This window comes from Drosophila navojoa, chromosome 3, assembly GCF_054131105.1.
Source record: "Drosophila navojoa isolate 15081-1374.11 chromosome 3, UAZ_NAV_1.0, whole genome shotgun sequence".
Lineage (NCBI taxonomy): Eukaryota > Metazoa > Arthropoda > Insecta > Diptera > Drosophilidae > Drosophila > Drosophila navojoa.
Window position 1 is genome coordinate 6,275,828 of NC_142891.1, and position 16,215 is coordinate 6,292,042.

The window sequence follows — 16,215 nt, forward strand, 5'->3', positions numbered from 1 at the left end:
AACACTGCAGGTAAGCTAAAGAAATCATATTAAAAGTATTTACACAAAGGGGATAAACAGAAAAAGGGAACGAAGAGATGGAGAGAGAGAGAGAGAGAGAGAGAGAGAGGGAAAGGCAAAGTCTGCAATTGAATAAAGGGAATAAATGGATCAAACAATATACAAATGGCTGGACAAGACATAGAGTAAGTGAGAGACAGAGAGAGAGAGAGAGAGAGAGATGAACAGATATAGGAGGGAGCGAGAGAAGTGATGATGATGAAGTGAGGGAAAATTTCACTATTCCTTTATTTTTTAGTTTGAAAAAATAGGTTTAATTATTAAAATTAATTTATATGATGAAAATCATAAATAATTATTGCTCTTCCATTTTTACATAAAAATCGATGTATAGTAAAATTTTCTTATTTATCAATCATATAAATTAATTTCAATAACTAAAATATATTTGAAATAAAAAATTTTAATTAAAAATTTATCGTTTTAATTTGTCTATTTTACCAACTCTTAAATTTCTTGCTCTAAAAAAATCCATTCTTCTGCTTAATCCATCTGATCTATACTACTAAACTTGTCTATAATTTCGCACTATTATTGCAATAAAAACATCAGTCAATAGACTCAAGTATTCGCACATTTATCCCACGAGAATATTGTGTAAAGAAGAAAACAAACGAGAAATTCGAAAACCGGTAAAAAGAACAAAACATCAAAAGTCTTATTTAATTGCTTGTGGAAATTTCGAAGCTTTTGAACATTTCAAATTTCGAGACACGACTCTACGCGGAATGATGTCGTATTCATAATCGTATTTAATTTTTTTTTTCTTGGTTGTTAGAATTTTTTTCCAGTCTTTTTTTTGGAATCTATTCGATTGAAAATTTACTAGCACCCGGTAAAAGGGCGATGACCGTACAAAAACGCGAAGAAAACTATATATATATATGTGTATGTATGTGTGTGACTGACTCTCAAACATGGGTGGTCGATGTGGCGGCCGTACGACAGTTGCCCAGCTCCACATTGCTCAGCTGCTTGATGCCGGGCGCATAGGCGATGTATGGCGTTAGGGTGCGGGAGCCGGACGCCTGCAGCGATTCCCTGGAGCGCAGTGCGGCGATGGGTGGCGCCGTCAGTTGGCTAAATGGCACGCCGGTGATGATGCGATGGTGTTCACTGAAGAACGGATGCTTGAGCGCCTCGTCGGCGGTGATGCGCTTCTGCGGATTCACTTCGAGCAGGCGGCCAAGCAGATCGTATGCCTGGACGGGGAACATGTCCACGCCCTCGTATGTCTCCAGCGAATGGCTGCTGTGCTTGCAGAGGCAGTTGTAGGTGGGCTGCTCGCAGTGACGGCACAGCTCCACATTGCCATCGGCGCGTCGATGGCGTCGCTGCACTTCCGGCGACAGGAAGTAGTTGGCATAGCGAAATCGCATGCAGACGCGACGCAAATCGAGCGCGGCCACCTTCTGGGTGATCAGCACCAGGCGATCCAGCATGAAGGCCGTCTTGCGCACCTGCAGATCGCCAAACAGATTCATGATCTCCGTGAGGGCGGCACAATCGTTGGGCGCCTTAAAGAACGGATGCAGCGAGGACAGCATCGACAGCATTATCACACCGGCCGCCCACACATCCACGGCGGTCGTCTGATGCGGATAGCGCAACAGCACCTCCGGCGGACGATAGCCCGGCGTGCCGGCGCGCGAGGCATGCATCTCCTTGCGTGTATTATTCGTGGACACCACATAGTTGTTGGGATCGATGTTGGGATTGATGTAGCGCAAACGGTTAACCAATCGCTGGGTGTCCGCCTTCTGGGCGGCCAAATCCTTTTTCGTCGGCTCATGCAGCACCAGATTGGTGGACTCACCAAAGGCGGTCGTACCACCGCCAGCCGCACGTATGCGCCGCTCCGAATCGGCTTGGAGGCGATACGCAGCCGCTGCCTCATCCTCGGCCTGTAGGCTGAAGCCGTCGTGCCGCAGCAGCTGCTGCTGGGCGGCGTCCATGTCGCGCAGCAAGGCGGCCGCACCACTGAGATCGGATGCCTGGATCAGGCTGCCATCGTCGGCCAGCCGCTGGGCCAGACCAAAGTCGCATAGCAAAAATTTACCCGTCCGACGATTATACAATATATTGCTCGGCTTCACGTCCCGATGGATCACATTGAATTTGTGCACATGCCGCAGCGCAATCAGCAGATTCCGCAGATAGTCCTTCACCTCGAACAGGCTCAGATTGCGATAGACGTCGTGGAAGCGATCGTGGCTCATGAACGGCATCACAAAGGCCACGTTGTCGTTGTACCGTATGCAGCAATTGATGCCGATCACATTGTGATCGCCGCCCATGCGAAACATGCACTCCAGTTCGCGCAGAATGCGCTCCGGATGATTGGTGGGATTGTGGTGCTTGATCGCGAACCGGCGGCGCTGCGACTCGGGCAGCTGGCGTTCGCGCTGCAGTGTGCCCAGGAGCACGGTGGAGAAGGTGCCGCTGCCGATGCGGCAGTGCACGTCGAAGATTTTCGTGATCTCCGGTATGCATGTGTGCAGCTCCTGCAGTGCCTCGGCGTTCTTGTCCTGCACCTGGAGTGCGGCTAGCTCACGGAATTTGATCGTGTTACGGCGTGCCATGCGCGACAATTTGTCCGTCAGATCGTGGTTTACGCGCTGCACCTGCGTCATTAGCGGCACCACGGGCAGCACCTGCTGCTGAGCTGCTCCCGGCTGTTGAGTGCCGGCAATGCCACCGCCAACGTCCCGGCCACCCCCACCACCACCACCTCCGCCGCCGCCAACACCCGCCGTATTCGATACACAGTAGCGCCCCAGCATGCCCATGCTGGCCTCATATTTGCAATTAGCCCGCTCTCGCTCGCGCTCCTTGGCCGGCGTTTCCCTCAGGCCGCCCGCACGGCTCGCCTTCTTGGCGGCTGTGGTCGATGTTGTTGTGGCTGCTGCTGCTGCTGCTGCCGCCGCTGCTGTCATTGCTGTTGTTGCCGTCGTAGTTGCTATGCCAGCTGCAGCTGTTGTTAGATTCGAGCCAGAGTTCTGCTTCAGCTTCGCCTCGAGTGCCACCAGCTTGGCCTGCAGTGGATGCGTCAGTGACTTTTGCGACGAATTGCAGTGAAAGGAATGCGAATGGGAATGCCCATGCGCATGCGCATGAGAGCGTTGCTGATGTTGGTGCTGCTGCTGCTGCTGCTGCTGATTGTGACTGTGCAAATGCTGATGCGAGTGCGTGTGTGAGTGCGACTGCGACGGCGTGTGCATGTGCTGGCGTAGCTGCTGCTGTTGCTGCTGCTGCTGCTGTTGTTGCTGCTGTAATTTTTTGTCCATTCTATCCATTAAAAATTTAGTAAACATTTGCACGTTCCATTTACAGCTACGTTCCCTATGATAAGGATACTTTTGTCGAGACTATGCAGAGACCAATTGCGTCGCCTTCGGCTCTGGGTATTCTGTCTGTCTTCACTTTGGTGTGGGGAACGGCAAGGATATGATTTTTTTTTTTGCTTTTGTTTTGTGGATAATTTGCGTAAGGCGCTAAGCAACTTGGCGCTTACCACAAAAACACAATAATTTCGTACGGAATTTGTGTTGGAATTTTGTGCTAGAAAATGTCGAGTTTTTTAAAATGATCAAAGACTATTCAGAAACAAATACTAAACTATCTGATTTTGACAACAAAAACCGAGATAACAACTGTGTGTTGCTGTAACACCTATAGAACACTATCAGGAACAGTCCTATAATGTTGAATTTTATCATTTTTCTATACAAAAGTAAACATGATTTACTCATTAGTTTAAATGCTTTTTTTATTTTTATTTTTTTATTATTTTTTTTTTAATGCAAAAAATGCTAAAAAATCGAATTTTCATAGTTATACAACTACATTTATATTATTAGAAATTAAAAAAAAAAAAGATTTTCCCTGATTTCTCATTTTTAATGGGTTTAAGGCAAACCAAAACCAATATATTTTTTTCGCCTTGGAAAAAAGATATATCTATCTCAATAATCTACCCAGCGAATAAATAGAGAAAAGGTCGTAGAGAATCCAAGTAATAGCTGAGGGATTTCTCAAACTGCTTCGTTTCTTGGAATTCAATCCAAAAAGCGATATAAAATATGTGATTAAAGTTTATATAGATGTTTTCATATATGTGTATAAATACAATATAATATATTCACTATGCTAAGTAATTGAACTTTTATTTCTTTTCTAATAACCTACAAAGTGAACTTAATAAATAATTAATTCCTAGGCAACTCTCACTTGGGCTGATGTCTTATATCAAATATATTTTCAAACTCTACAAGTATTCATACTTTCATATTACACACACACACACACATTTACACACACATTCACACACACAGCGAGCTCTATAACATAGCTCGAGCGGCACAGCTGATGCTAGTTTTTGTAATGGCACAACTGGCGCCATCTAGCGTCAACTTTTGCCTGCAATTTACCGTTACACAGTCGACACTTAAACTGTCACCATTTACCCAAACCGGCCCCCAGCTCGCCCGCCCCCCCCCTGAGCCTTGTCAACATCAGCTGCCTGCAGTCCACTTCTTTTTCATTTGATGTCCAAAGTTTCGCCATGCGGCAACAGCTGCCGTCGTTCGGCACGCCCATCGATTCTTTGACGGCCCCAATGTGGCAGCAACATCTTTTAGTTTTCATTTTTCGAAAAAGTTTGATGCAATGAATATATTTAAATATCGTTTGCATAACACTCGCTGTTCGCCCCCCCAAAAAAAAAAAAAAAGGTGTGAGCCGAAAGCTCTTAGCGCTCGAAATGAAATGCAAAGGAAACAAAAACTCAGACGGGTCACATTATTAAATTTATATAAATCAATGAGAGGTTATATTAAAATTAAAGCGGGTGTATTGGTATTACATTTGTATGTTGGGCAAAAAAAAAAAAAATAATAATAATAATAATAATAATAAAAATAAATAAATCAAATAATAAAAAAAAAAAATTATAAATTGTTTTTTTTTTTTTTTTTTTTAATGCTCTGTGTGCTCTAACAAAGGAAATTTATATTTGAATTTTTAGCAAACAAATGAAGTTATTTTTATAGAGTATCTTTCAGTCCATCAGTTTTGATTTGTAAAATATTACGCCGATATTAATTGGAATATTTTTCCCAATAAAAAATATATAGCAAAAAAATGGAAATTATTTTTGTAGAGTATTTTACAATCGATTTCTTAAACCATAAATTCAAAAGAAAACAAAATATATATCTAGATATATATATTTGTAAAGTATTGCGCAGTCGGTCAGTTTTCATTTCTAAAAATGTATGCCTAATTTATCCGAAATCTTAGCTCTTTAAAATAATTTTCTTTATTTGGTATATATTCAGATATCTTAGTTAGATATCTGAATATATTCAGATGGTATATATTCAGATATATTAGTTAGATATCTGAATATATACCAAATAAAGAAAATTATTTTCGTAGAGCATTACGCAGTCGATCAGTTTTCATTTCTAAAACAATATGCCCATATTAATCGAAATTCAATGCGCTTATTATAAAAGTTTCAAGCTGCTAGTTTCAAGTGCCAATTGCAGCTTTGACTCAGCTGAAAAATACCAGCAAAATGTTCGCTGCAAATTACGACGTTCGATATTGTTGCCTAGTTTAAGGCTTTAACTGTCTGAGTTTACTGCAATACTTAGCCCACTCGGGGTGGCAACAATTGCCAATTGGTCGGGCACACAATGAAATACACAATACAGTGGGGTAGCACTTGAGTCTCGACTTTTGGCTGCTACTTCCGCTGGCCGTTGGCAAACTTCATCAAAGTCTTTTGGCCGAAAATTTCCTTGGCCTCTTCGTGGTAAACAGGCAAACGGCGTGAGCTCGCACACACACCAATACGCACACAAAGTTTTGTCGGCCAATTGTGAATTGGATTTGTACAACAGACACTCGACTGCCGAATTGAGAAACTAGAAATACAATTAAGTACAAAATGAATTAGCTAGACTCGCCGTTGAAGTGGGCGGCTGGGGGGGGTGTGGCAGGCAACAACTGTTTGGCAGAGCCAACGGAAGCGGATGAGAGGCGTGGCAGGGGCAGAGGCCACACATAGGCAACACGCAAAGTTTGCGCTTGTTTTGTTTGATTTCGATTTAAGCGCTTTAATAAGCTTAGGCCAAACTTCTATTAGCTACAAAGACTTTGACGATTGTAATTCGGTATAAATTGGATTTGTTTGTGGAATGCAGTGAAACAAGTTTGAAAAAAAAAGGTTTTCTTTTATTTCTTTTTGACGATTGACTCGAACTCGGAAGGCATTTGTTAGTTTTACCTAAAGGTAGTTTTTTGTTTAGTTCAGACAAGCTTCGTTCATATTATAATATTATTAACATAATATTTTCATATTTTAAAATAAATTGTTAATTTAAATAAATAAATTTTGAAGCCATGAAACAGACTTGGCCTTCTGATAATTTATATAAAATATATTCTTCTTTAATTTAAAAATTGACAAACCTATTTTGGAATAGTTAAAAAAAATATAAAGATAAAAAGAAAAATATAAATACGTACTATACAAAAAAAAAATATATATATATATAATAATAAAAATAAATAAAAATAAAAATACATATAAAAATAAAAATATATATATAAAATATTTAAAATAAGCTCTTAATTCAGTTCCCACAGTGTAACTAGATAAGAACTTTTATCCTTTTCTCTTATCCCATTCCATAATCTATTTAATAAAAATACATCATCATTTCTTACAGATGTTTTAGCCGAAGCCAGTTCCGACAATTACACAATTATTTTCAGCTATTACTAAGTAGTTATATGCTAAATAAGCGCCACTAGTTTACACACTTAAAGCCCTCACCAAAGTTGGACAAACTCTGCTCTTTCTCTTCGTGAACAGACACGTGAAATTCAAGAGTGAATTCAGTTAAAATAGCATCTGATCGAGTTGTGGCCACATTCGGCAGTGGAAATTTGACTAACCGACTCGATTTTCTTTTGGCAACTGCAGTTGCAGGATTCGCTTGTCAATCCCAACAATTGCCACCTACTTGCTTTGTTCAATGTTCACACTCTTTGCTGCCAGTCAGTGCATACATCCTGCGTCCTGTCCACATGCACATACACACAGATATATACAAGAATATATATATTACACACACACACACACATACACACACAGGACGATGTATTCCAACACTCGACTCGTTGCATGCTGATTGTTTTGCCATTTTGCGGTTTCCTTCGAGTTTGGACGCGAAACTTGGGAGTTGTTTGCGGTGTCCACGGGCTCGACCACAGACAGAGCGAGCGAATTGTATTGGCTGTGATTGCAGAGGAGTGAAATGGAATCGGTTGCATGAACAAGAACAACAACAACAACAACAACAACAAGTAGAAGCTGTTGGTGGTCACGCGATGTTGTCTTGCTTCGCTTGGGTCCTGTCTGCTGTCTGCCAAAGCCTCAAAGGATATGAACAAGTTCAATTTTTTCACTTTGTAGCTGCTTGAAATTCCATTCAGGCTCGAAAACAAAACAGATCCTGATTTTGTTAACTTCTGCAGGATATAATGTGAGCAAATATCACACAAATTTTCGGAACAAATTTTTTAATACTATCCGAAAAGTCAAGGACTTTTATTTGTCAATTACCCAGAGATTTTCAAATTGTAGAGCAAAACAAGACGAAGTTTAAATATACTTTTTAGAATTGGCTACGCAATAAATAGGACTATTATGTGTGTATTAGTAGTGTATTAGTAACTAGATATGAATAGATATAGATAGATTAGTTAGTTAATAAATCATTAAATTAATGTAGATGAAAAATTTGTTATAATTCATTCTTTTATATTGAAATACATCTTTTGCTAGAATTAATTAGATCTATATAACGAGTATATAGAACTTTTCCAGACCAGCTAGAATATTGCTCTCAACTTTATTCTTAACTTTGCAATGTTATACTTCAGTAGACAACAATTTTTTGAAAAAAAAAGAAAAAAATGAAATAAATAAATTGAACAAAAGAAAAAAATATCAAAATAGATATATATATATTCTAAGATCAAATCATTCATAAGGCTTTAATCAGATATTTAATTTACATCTGGTGGACTCCAATATAAAGTTGTTTAAAGGATAATACACTTAAGAAGACTAAAGTTAGAGCAAAAAAGGTTAATTGCAATAGATCTTTTATAAACTTCATATCATATCATATAAGAAAAAAAAATATATATAGTAATATTTCTAATATATTTCCAATAGATTTTAAGCTATATCAGCATGATATGCCTAAGCTATTCCTTCTATACAAAATAAAAGGACCTTAAGCAAAATATGCAAACAGGCCAATCAGGAATGTTAAATATATGTACATTATTCTAACAAAATATTCATAAAATAAATGAAGTGCAATTAGGAGCAATAAAGGACTTTTACATACATAATGACAAAATGAGAATGTCTTTCCTTGGCGAGGGTATCAACGGCAGCCACAAAAGGCGCACGCAAAGTTTTTATCGCCTTGGCAGGTAAGGCAGGAGCAACTTTTAAGCGGGCCGAGGACAATGCCAGGACATTGGCAGCCATTAAGCACACAGAGATAAACAGATTTATTATGCCTAAGGACGCGCACATAAAACAAGCAGCAGCCGAGCTGCAGCAGCAAGGGGCGGCGGCGACATGGGCGGGTCACAAGGACGCGTCTCAGTAGCCGAGCTGTGTTTTCATGTTTATAGATTTTCGGTTGACGCTAAGCGGCGTCAATTAGCGCCGGGATGCGGGTGCCGCAACGGAAATTAGCCGAATAAAAGCTAAATGCCAGACAGGGACAGCAACAGCCACAAGGACACCAAGGGACACCCAAAAGCTGCACTAAGCCAAACAACTTTTGGCCGTGGCGGTTGCACTTCAATTGCCACGCACCACTGCCGCTTGCCTGCGACAGTTGGCAAGGACTTTTGGAGCAAGGATTGCAAGGATAACGCGCAGCGCACTAAGACAAAATTAACCGCAAATGAAGGTAAGTCGTGTCGTGCCATCTCGCCTCGCGGCGTATCTAATGGCACTGCCTTACCACACAGTCATCGAAGATGCCCAGATTGCGGCCAGGTGAAATGCGTTCCATTTACGTGTTTCGCTTGCTCTCGAAATGGAATTGCTGAGTGGTTGAGTGGATGAGTGGCTGAGTGGGTTAAGGCGGGCAATAGAGGTACAACCGATAGGAGTTACTCTCTGTGTGTGTGTGTGTGTGCCATTCCGCCATTCTTTGGTTTATATCGCCAAAATAGTGAATATCCTGCGCTTAGTCCTTGTGCTTGGGCGCTTGCTCAGAGCCAGCGGAAGTCTTTATGGGTTCATTTGTAAGCAACGTTTGCGGGCTTATTAAATTAGCTCGCCTTCCGTTTTGATTAAATTTCTGTCGCCGTTGCTGGGCTTGAGCGATGGAGAGATTTTAAATTGTTGAAGAACGTTTGGATTGCAAAAATTAAAAAGAAAATGCATGTTTGCAGGCAACTGGCTGGTAAATTAAAAGGAAAATTATTTAATAGACGTAGCTTAATAAGTATATACTATATATGTAAAGGAAAGCAGAACTTTTAATCAGCTGAAAGCATCTCGGCTTAACGCTTTAAGAGATAAAGTATGTTATTCAGAATTGTATACTATGGGCTGTATAATATCTAGGTTTAAGCTATGAAAAAATAAGTATTCTATTTATTTACTACAGCATTAATCGCTCGACGTCGAGGTTCATATATAAGTGTTTTAAATTTTAAGTCTCTAGTTGCAATGGCAAAATATATATAATAAAAACAAACCAAATATAAAAAAAATAAAATAAAAATTATAAATATAATATTGTATTATAATTATATTATAAATATATAAAGTTTTTCTTTTGCTCAATTTTGGCTTTTCATATATAATTCCTTTTATTTAATAAATTTAAAAATATATTTTTTTGATATTTAATTTTTAATATATATATGCATATATTTAAAAAATTTTTTTTTTTTATTTATTTTGTAGTTGATTAAATTCTGTAGTAATTATATTTTATGCTTGCAATAATTATCCTATAATTTATAAATAATATCACTGGCCATGTGAGTTTAAATTTATCTATTTTGATGTAATATTAAAATATATAATAAATCAAAAATCGGAATATATAATTAAAAATATTAAACAAATTCATATGAAATAGAAAATTTTGATATGGCAATATCTAAGCTTACTATAGGTATTGCAGGTTATATAAAAAAAATAAAATTAATAGTTTTAGTAGTAGTATTTCTAGTATCTGGCTTCAATTATTAAATTATATGAAGGATTAAAAAATCCCTGCTCATTTAATGAGTGATTCTAAACACTTATTTTTATGAATTTTTTTAGCTATACAAAAAATAAAGTTCAAGTCCACAAAATAAAGTTCACATTAAGCTATGATCACGATTTTTATTACAAATATCTTAAAGCATTCTGAGTCGCAGACCATCTGCTATTTGGCCATGGCCTAACCAAATATGCTTAGGCTCTCGTGGCAGTTGCGTGGATAAGACGCAAGTTAACCATAAGTAGCCGTTACGCATTAACCAAATCCAGTTGAATTTCGTGTGGCAACCTTTGAGGAGCCTTAGTAAACCTATTTAATAGCCGCAACGACCACGACAACTTTGGCATGCTTCACTGAGCATCAGCAACAGCATTATTAACAACAGCAGCAGGAGCAGCAACAGCAGGAGCAGCTTTACTGTAAACTTGTCAAGCTGTTGTGGGCGTGGTCTGTTGACTGTTCGCCCAGGCAGCAAGCAACAGCAATTTCGGAGCTGCAACAGTTGTTGTTGTCGCTTTTGTTGTTGCTGTTGCTGTTGTTGTTGTTGTTGCTGTTGGCATTGCTTTTAAGCTTCGTTAAGAAGCACTTTGAAGCACTTTGGCTAAAGCTGCGCAAAATGTCCTTACAACCAGTGTCAGTTGCTGCTCCTGCCACATACAGATTCTACTTTTATTTGTCGTATAATTTGCTGCCACAAAAAAAGAAAAAAACCAAGAAGAAGAAATTGTTGCTTCATTGCGTTTTATGTAGCAGCGGCTGCTGCTGTTGTTGTTGTTATCGCTGTTGCAAATTGCTTATTTATATTGCAGCGCAAACAGTCGAACTTTGAGTTCCCCGTCTTATGGATCGCAATCGTAATGTCCGCACAACTCAGCATTGTTCCCCGCTCTCGCTCAGCATTTGATTGGAATTTATATTAACAGCAGCTCATGCATGCAGCATAAGGTAATAAATTTCTTCTCTGTTTAACAACTTGAAAATTCAGTTGCTTCTTTTTTCGTTGTTGTTTGTTTGTTTTCGTGTGTGTGTGTGTGTGTTTCGTTCAACTATCAAGGGAAGCACAGCTTAATCGCTCAATATATAACGCCGGACAGATGGGGTAGTCGAGTGCATTAAGTGAGGATAAAAAGGTTTGCCTGAGTAGTACGAGAACTTTAGATGCTGTCAAGCTCTCTTACCTTGCATAGTGGATACTAAAAAGTTTTTAAATACACAGAGGAAGAAGAAGAGAATGTTTAGCTGAAGAGCTCATTTGTCATATTATTCCTATTAAGTGTCTCTGACCAGCTGAGGTCCAGGCTGAGTTTTTCACGCCAGATCGGCTATCATTTTTGTCTGAATGAAAGCATTATCTTTCTCTAGTCTGTCACTATCTGATCTATTTTTCTCTATCTTTCTGTTTTCTCTCTCTCTTTCTCTCTCTCTCTCTCTCTCTATCCCACTTGTTTCTTTTTTGTTTCAATCTGATTTCTCTGTCTCTTTTTATCTTTCGCACAGCCTATCAACCTCCCACAGTAATTAGCTGCCTTTCTTTCTACTTCGAGATCTGTCTCTCTGCATTTTCCTTCTTTGAATTTCAGATTACCACTACTTCTATTTCATAGTTCAGTTTCTCTCTCTCTCTCTCTCTCTCCCTCTGTTTCTTCCTTTATTTTTGATTTTCCCCCTCCCACAATATCTCTCTCTCTCTCTCTCTCTGTCTAGTTCTTTATGCTGTACGTAATTCTTTCTCTCTATCTCACAACTTACCTCTCGCCCTCTCTTTCTCTCTCTCGCACTGACTTTCTATTATTCTCGGGATAGCTCTATAAATCTCAGACTTACTTTGTCTTTCCCCTATCCTATCTATACTTTCCTATCCCTCTCACACAGTATTGCGTATTACTCTCTTCTCTCTCTCTCTCTCTCTCTTTTCTCCTTGTTTCTCTCTCTCTATCTGACTCTCTCTCTCTCTCTCTCTCTCTCTCTCTCTCTCTCTCTCTCTGTGCCTTGCTCTACTCTATTCTCTCACTTTCGTCATGATTTATTTCTATGTTCTACAATCATTCTCTCATCCTCATTCAATTTCAATCACAAATCCTCTCTTGCAAGCACCTCTCATTTACAGGGTATTTAAGCGCACTCTTACTGCAGCAAGCTTCCTTTCCACCAGTGACTGACAACTTGTCGTTTGTCACTAGGAAATTCAATGAATATTTTCTGCAACAGCCAACAAAAAAAGGAAAAGCAAAAGGCAAAAAGGAAAAAGAATCCGACACAGTTCCTGTGACAAAGAAGCAGCAGCAGCAGCAGGAGCGGCAGGAGCGGTGAAAACTTTACAATTGGCTGCATTGCATGCACACATGAGATTCACATCAGAGTGAAAGTAGAGGAGCCGTGCAGGCTGGCAAAAGCATTTTGGGCAGCCAAATGCAATGCAAAATTTATTTTTGTCTCCAAACAGTTGTAAATTTGTTGTCCATGGGCGTTGACAACTGGCCTGAAAGCCAATCGATGCTGCAGCATTCTGTGGCCACGTTTTGCGCTTAAATTCTTAATTGCAATTCTTGTCTCTGCTGCTGCTCTTGCTGCTGCTGCTGGCACAAAATATCAATAACAATAAATTGTAAATTTTCTTTTGAGGCCAGGCAGTAAACAGAAATAATAAATTTTTTTCTACTGCTCCTCCTCCTCCTCCTCCTCCTGCTCGATTCGGGCGAAAAACAATTTGCCTTTATAGAGAGTTTGTAGAGCAGCAACAATTTGTCTTGCTTAATCTCAGTTCATTAATTTAAAGTGCTACTCGGAGCAGGAGCAGTAGCAGGAGCAGGAAGCAGGGAGTGGCAGAGGCTGGGCTGTAGTTGGCCTGGTCAAGCAATTGCCTACAGTTGTCTGCAGCGTTGTCCAAACATCTTTTGGGTCTTGCGGTTTCTTCTTCTTCGTCAGCTCCGAACGGAGATGGAGTGAGACGGTGTCTGCCATTTGGCTTAGTATTTTGCAATCATTGTCTACTTCTGGCTCAGCGCCTTGGCTTAGGGTCAAGCAGTGGGGGAGGAGCCACTGGCCACACTTTTGCCTCGTTTTTAATAATTCATGGACCATTCCTGTGGCTGACCTTCACCATTTCACCATTTTGGGCTTAATTCCTATTGTGGCAGCTGCCACAACTTTGACACTCTTAAAGCTGAGACACACGACCGGCTCAAACTTTATGTCAAATGCTGGGCGTGGGCATTACATATATATGTATATGTATATATGTATATGTCAGAGTTTGGCATACAGATTTCATTTCAAGTCCTGACAAATCTTGTGGGCTATCGAAGGGAACAGTGACGGATTGAGACTGGAGAGCGTGGCTGCTCCATTTTTGGCAATCAGAAGAACATGTGTTCACATAAACAATGAGTGGCTAGGGAGTCAACTTTTTGCTGAGGAAAAATTGCGTTGCATGAAATGTTGCAAGTGAAAAGAATTTGATAGACAAATAACTTAACTAAAACTTCAATAAAATTATAAAAAATTGCTATGCATGCTAATTAAATCCGCTGACCAGAAAAAAATTTTTATTTTAATTTATATTATTTATTATGATAGTTAACTATGAGTTCCCTTCATCTTTCCGAACAAACAAACTTAGTTTTATATTATAATCATCAGGATTTATACCCTGGTACAGAGCAATTGAAAACTAGTCAATCATTTATAAAAGAAAGTTTTAAATAAAATTTTAAATATAATTTAATAATTTTAAAAGTCAATTCCAGAAGGCCTCAATGTCTTAATTTGATCAATAAACCAATTACCACCACAATTAAGAAATGAGATTAACTGTATCTCACTCTCTCCCTACAATTATCTCTTTCGACGTCTACACAATACTAAAAGTAGACTAAGTATATGTCTATCGATATTATTATGATATCTCTCTCTCTCACACGCTTTCTACATGTATACAAATTTAGAAGCCACCCTAACTATATACATATCATTATCTCACTCTCTTTGCATACACGCAACAATTAAGATTCAGACTATCTGTCTCCCTCTTTCACTCATTCTACATACACACAGCACTCAAGAAACCAGACCAACTATTCATATATGTTTATCTATCTCTCTCACTTTACATAGATATACACAACAGTTATCTGTCTCTCCTCTCTCTATCTCTCTACAAATACAAAACAATTTCGAAACCAGACTAACTATATTTCTCTCCCACTCCCTTTATACATACACTATAATCAAGGAACCACACTAGCTATATCCCACTCTCCCATTCTCTACATATGTGTATCTTTCAATCGTTCAAGTTTATTCCCCAACAGCTGGCATAGTTTTCATCAACATTTTCAATTAAAACAGACTTTGATTCAGAATTTCTTCCACAACTTGTAAAAACGGCCATCGGTATTAAAAATACTGCGCAACATGAAGACCTGCAGCATGCCAACGATGATCATCGCTATGAACTGGGCACAGGACCAGTTGTTGACCATCGTGAAGCTCGATTCGGCCAGCTTGCGATCGCGGGCCTCCAGTGTGCGTATATAGTCCTGGGTCTGGCGCGAGCGCATTATGTTCACCCCGATTTTGGTTATGTAGTCGTGCATGTGTGTGTAGGTGCGATCGAAGTGATAGTCCGTGGTCATCTCCTTGATAAGCGCTTGGCGCTCCAGCTCCTCTTGATTGGCAGCCGCTATCTCCAAATAGAAGACAACAATCTTCTGATTGAACGTGCTGATCGTATTGTCAAAGCACAATTTATAGACGCCCGTCTCATTGGCGTCCATCCGATACTTATTGCTCTGCAGCTTGTGATCCGAGGCTAGCAGATTGCGCTGCGGATCCATCAGGTTGAAATTGATGTGCGCCTCACCCTGACCACCGTATATCACCTGATATTCGAGTATTATAATTTCAGTGGCTGCCACCGGCTGATGGTAGCATTCCATGCGACCTGCCTCCGCAAAGATGGTCAAACGATGACGAAATAACTCCGCACTGCCGCCACGCACCAAGGCCAGCAGCAACAACGACAGCCACAAGGAGCAGCCTGCGATTTGGAACATTTTTTAGTTTGATATATGTATGTTATCTAGTAAACGTAAACGGAAAATCGTTGCAAAGATTTCTCAATTCGTCTAGCTGCCTGGCCTGCTCACTCAAGCAACGCCTACTGTGACTCTCCTAAGTAATAGCTCAGTGACTGCTGCCGCCTGTAACTGCCTCAATATAAACAAGTCCGGGCGCTTTCGTAGGGATTGCTCGACCAAGATATACCAGGTAATTTGGTTAAGAAATGAATTATTCAATGACTTTTTCATTTACTGCTTGAAAGTGTTGAATATCCGTAATTCAAGTTTTACTTCTCCTTTTGCTTGATAATCGATAACTATCGATTACTATAAAAGTAAATCATTCAATTTAATTCAGTCATTTTGTAAGAATGAAATAAGAAATATGAAAATATATCTCACGAAAAAAAATACGTTTTCATATGTATGTATACTAAAAGCACTATAGATCTATATATATCTATTATCGATCAATATTAAAATAATTATTAGAAATATTGAAACTTCTCTCAGTGAAAATTTCTAGTTATATATATTGGAATGTGTTACAATTCTGCTTATATTTCACTATCGATTATTATCTGTTAATATTAAAATACACAATTAGTACAGAACATTTGTTGGTCTTATAAAATATGTATATGCAGAAATGTCTCAGTATTCAAACGCTACGTTTTATATTCCTATAAGTATGTAGCTCTACCTCACGTTGTGTTTCCCAATCGAGAATTATCGATATCCATTATATGACAGATTTCAATCAG

The 16,215-nt window shown here is 39.3% G+C and overlaps 2 protein-coding genes across 2 annotated transcripts; both read right to left on the bottom strand.

Moving 5' to 3' along the window:
- Positions 1-681: 681 nt before the first annotated feature.
- LOC115564820 (non-specific serine/threonine protein kinase) lies at positions 682-3,755 on the bottom strand. The gene has a single exon (XM_089257502.1). The coding sequence runs from the start codon at positions 3,372-3,374 to the stop codon at positions 972-974; it is 2,403 nt and encodes an 800-aa protein (XP_089113628.1). The 5' UTR covers positions 3,375-3,755; the 3' UTR covers positions 682-971.
- Positions 3,756-14,667: 10,912 nt separating this feature from the next.
- On the bottom strand, positions 14,668-15,562 carry LOC115564588 (transmembrane emp24 domain-containing protein 5). Its single transcript, XM_030389118.2, has one exon. The coding sequence runs from the start codon at positions 15,443-15,445 to the stop codon at positions 14,747-14,749; it is 699 nt and encodes a 232-aa protein (XP_030244978.1). The 5' UTR covers positions 15,446-15,562; the 3' UTR covers positions 14,668-14,746.
- Positions 15,563-16,215: the final 653 nt, after the last annotated feature.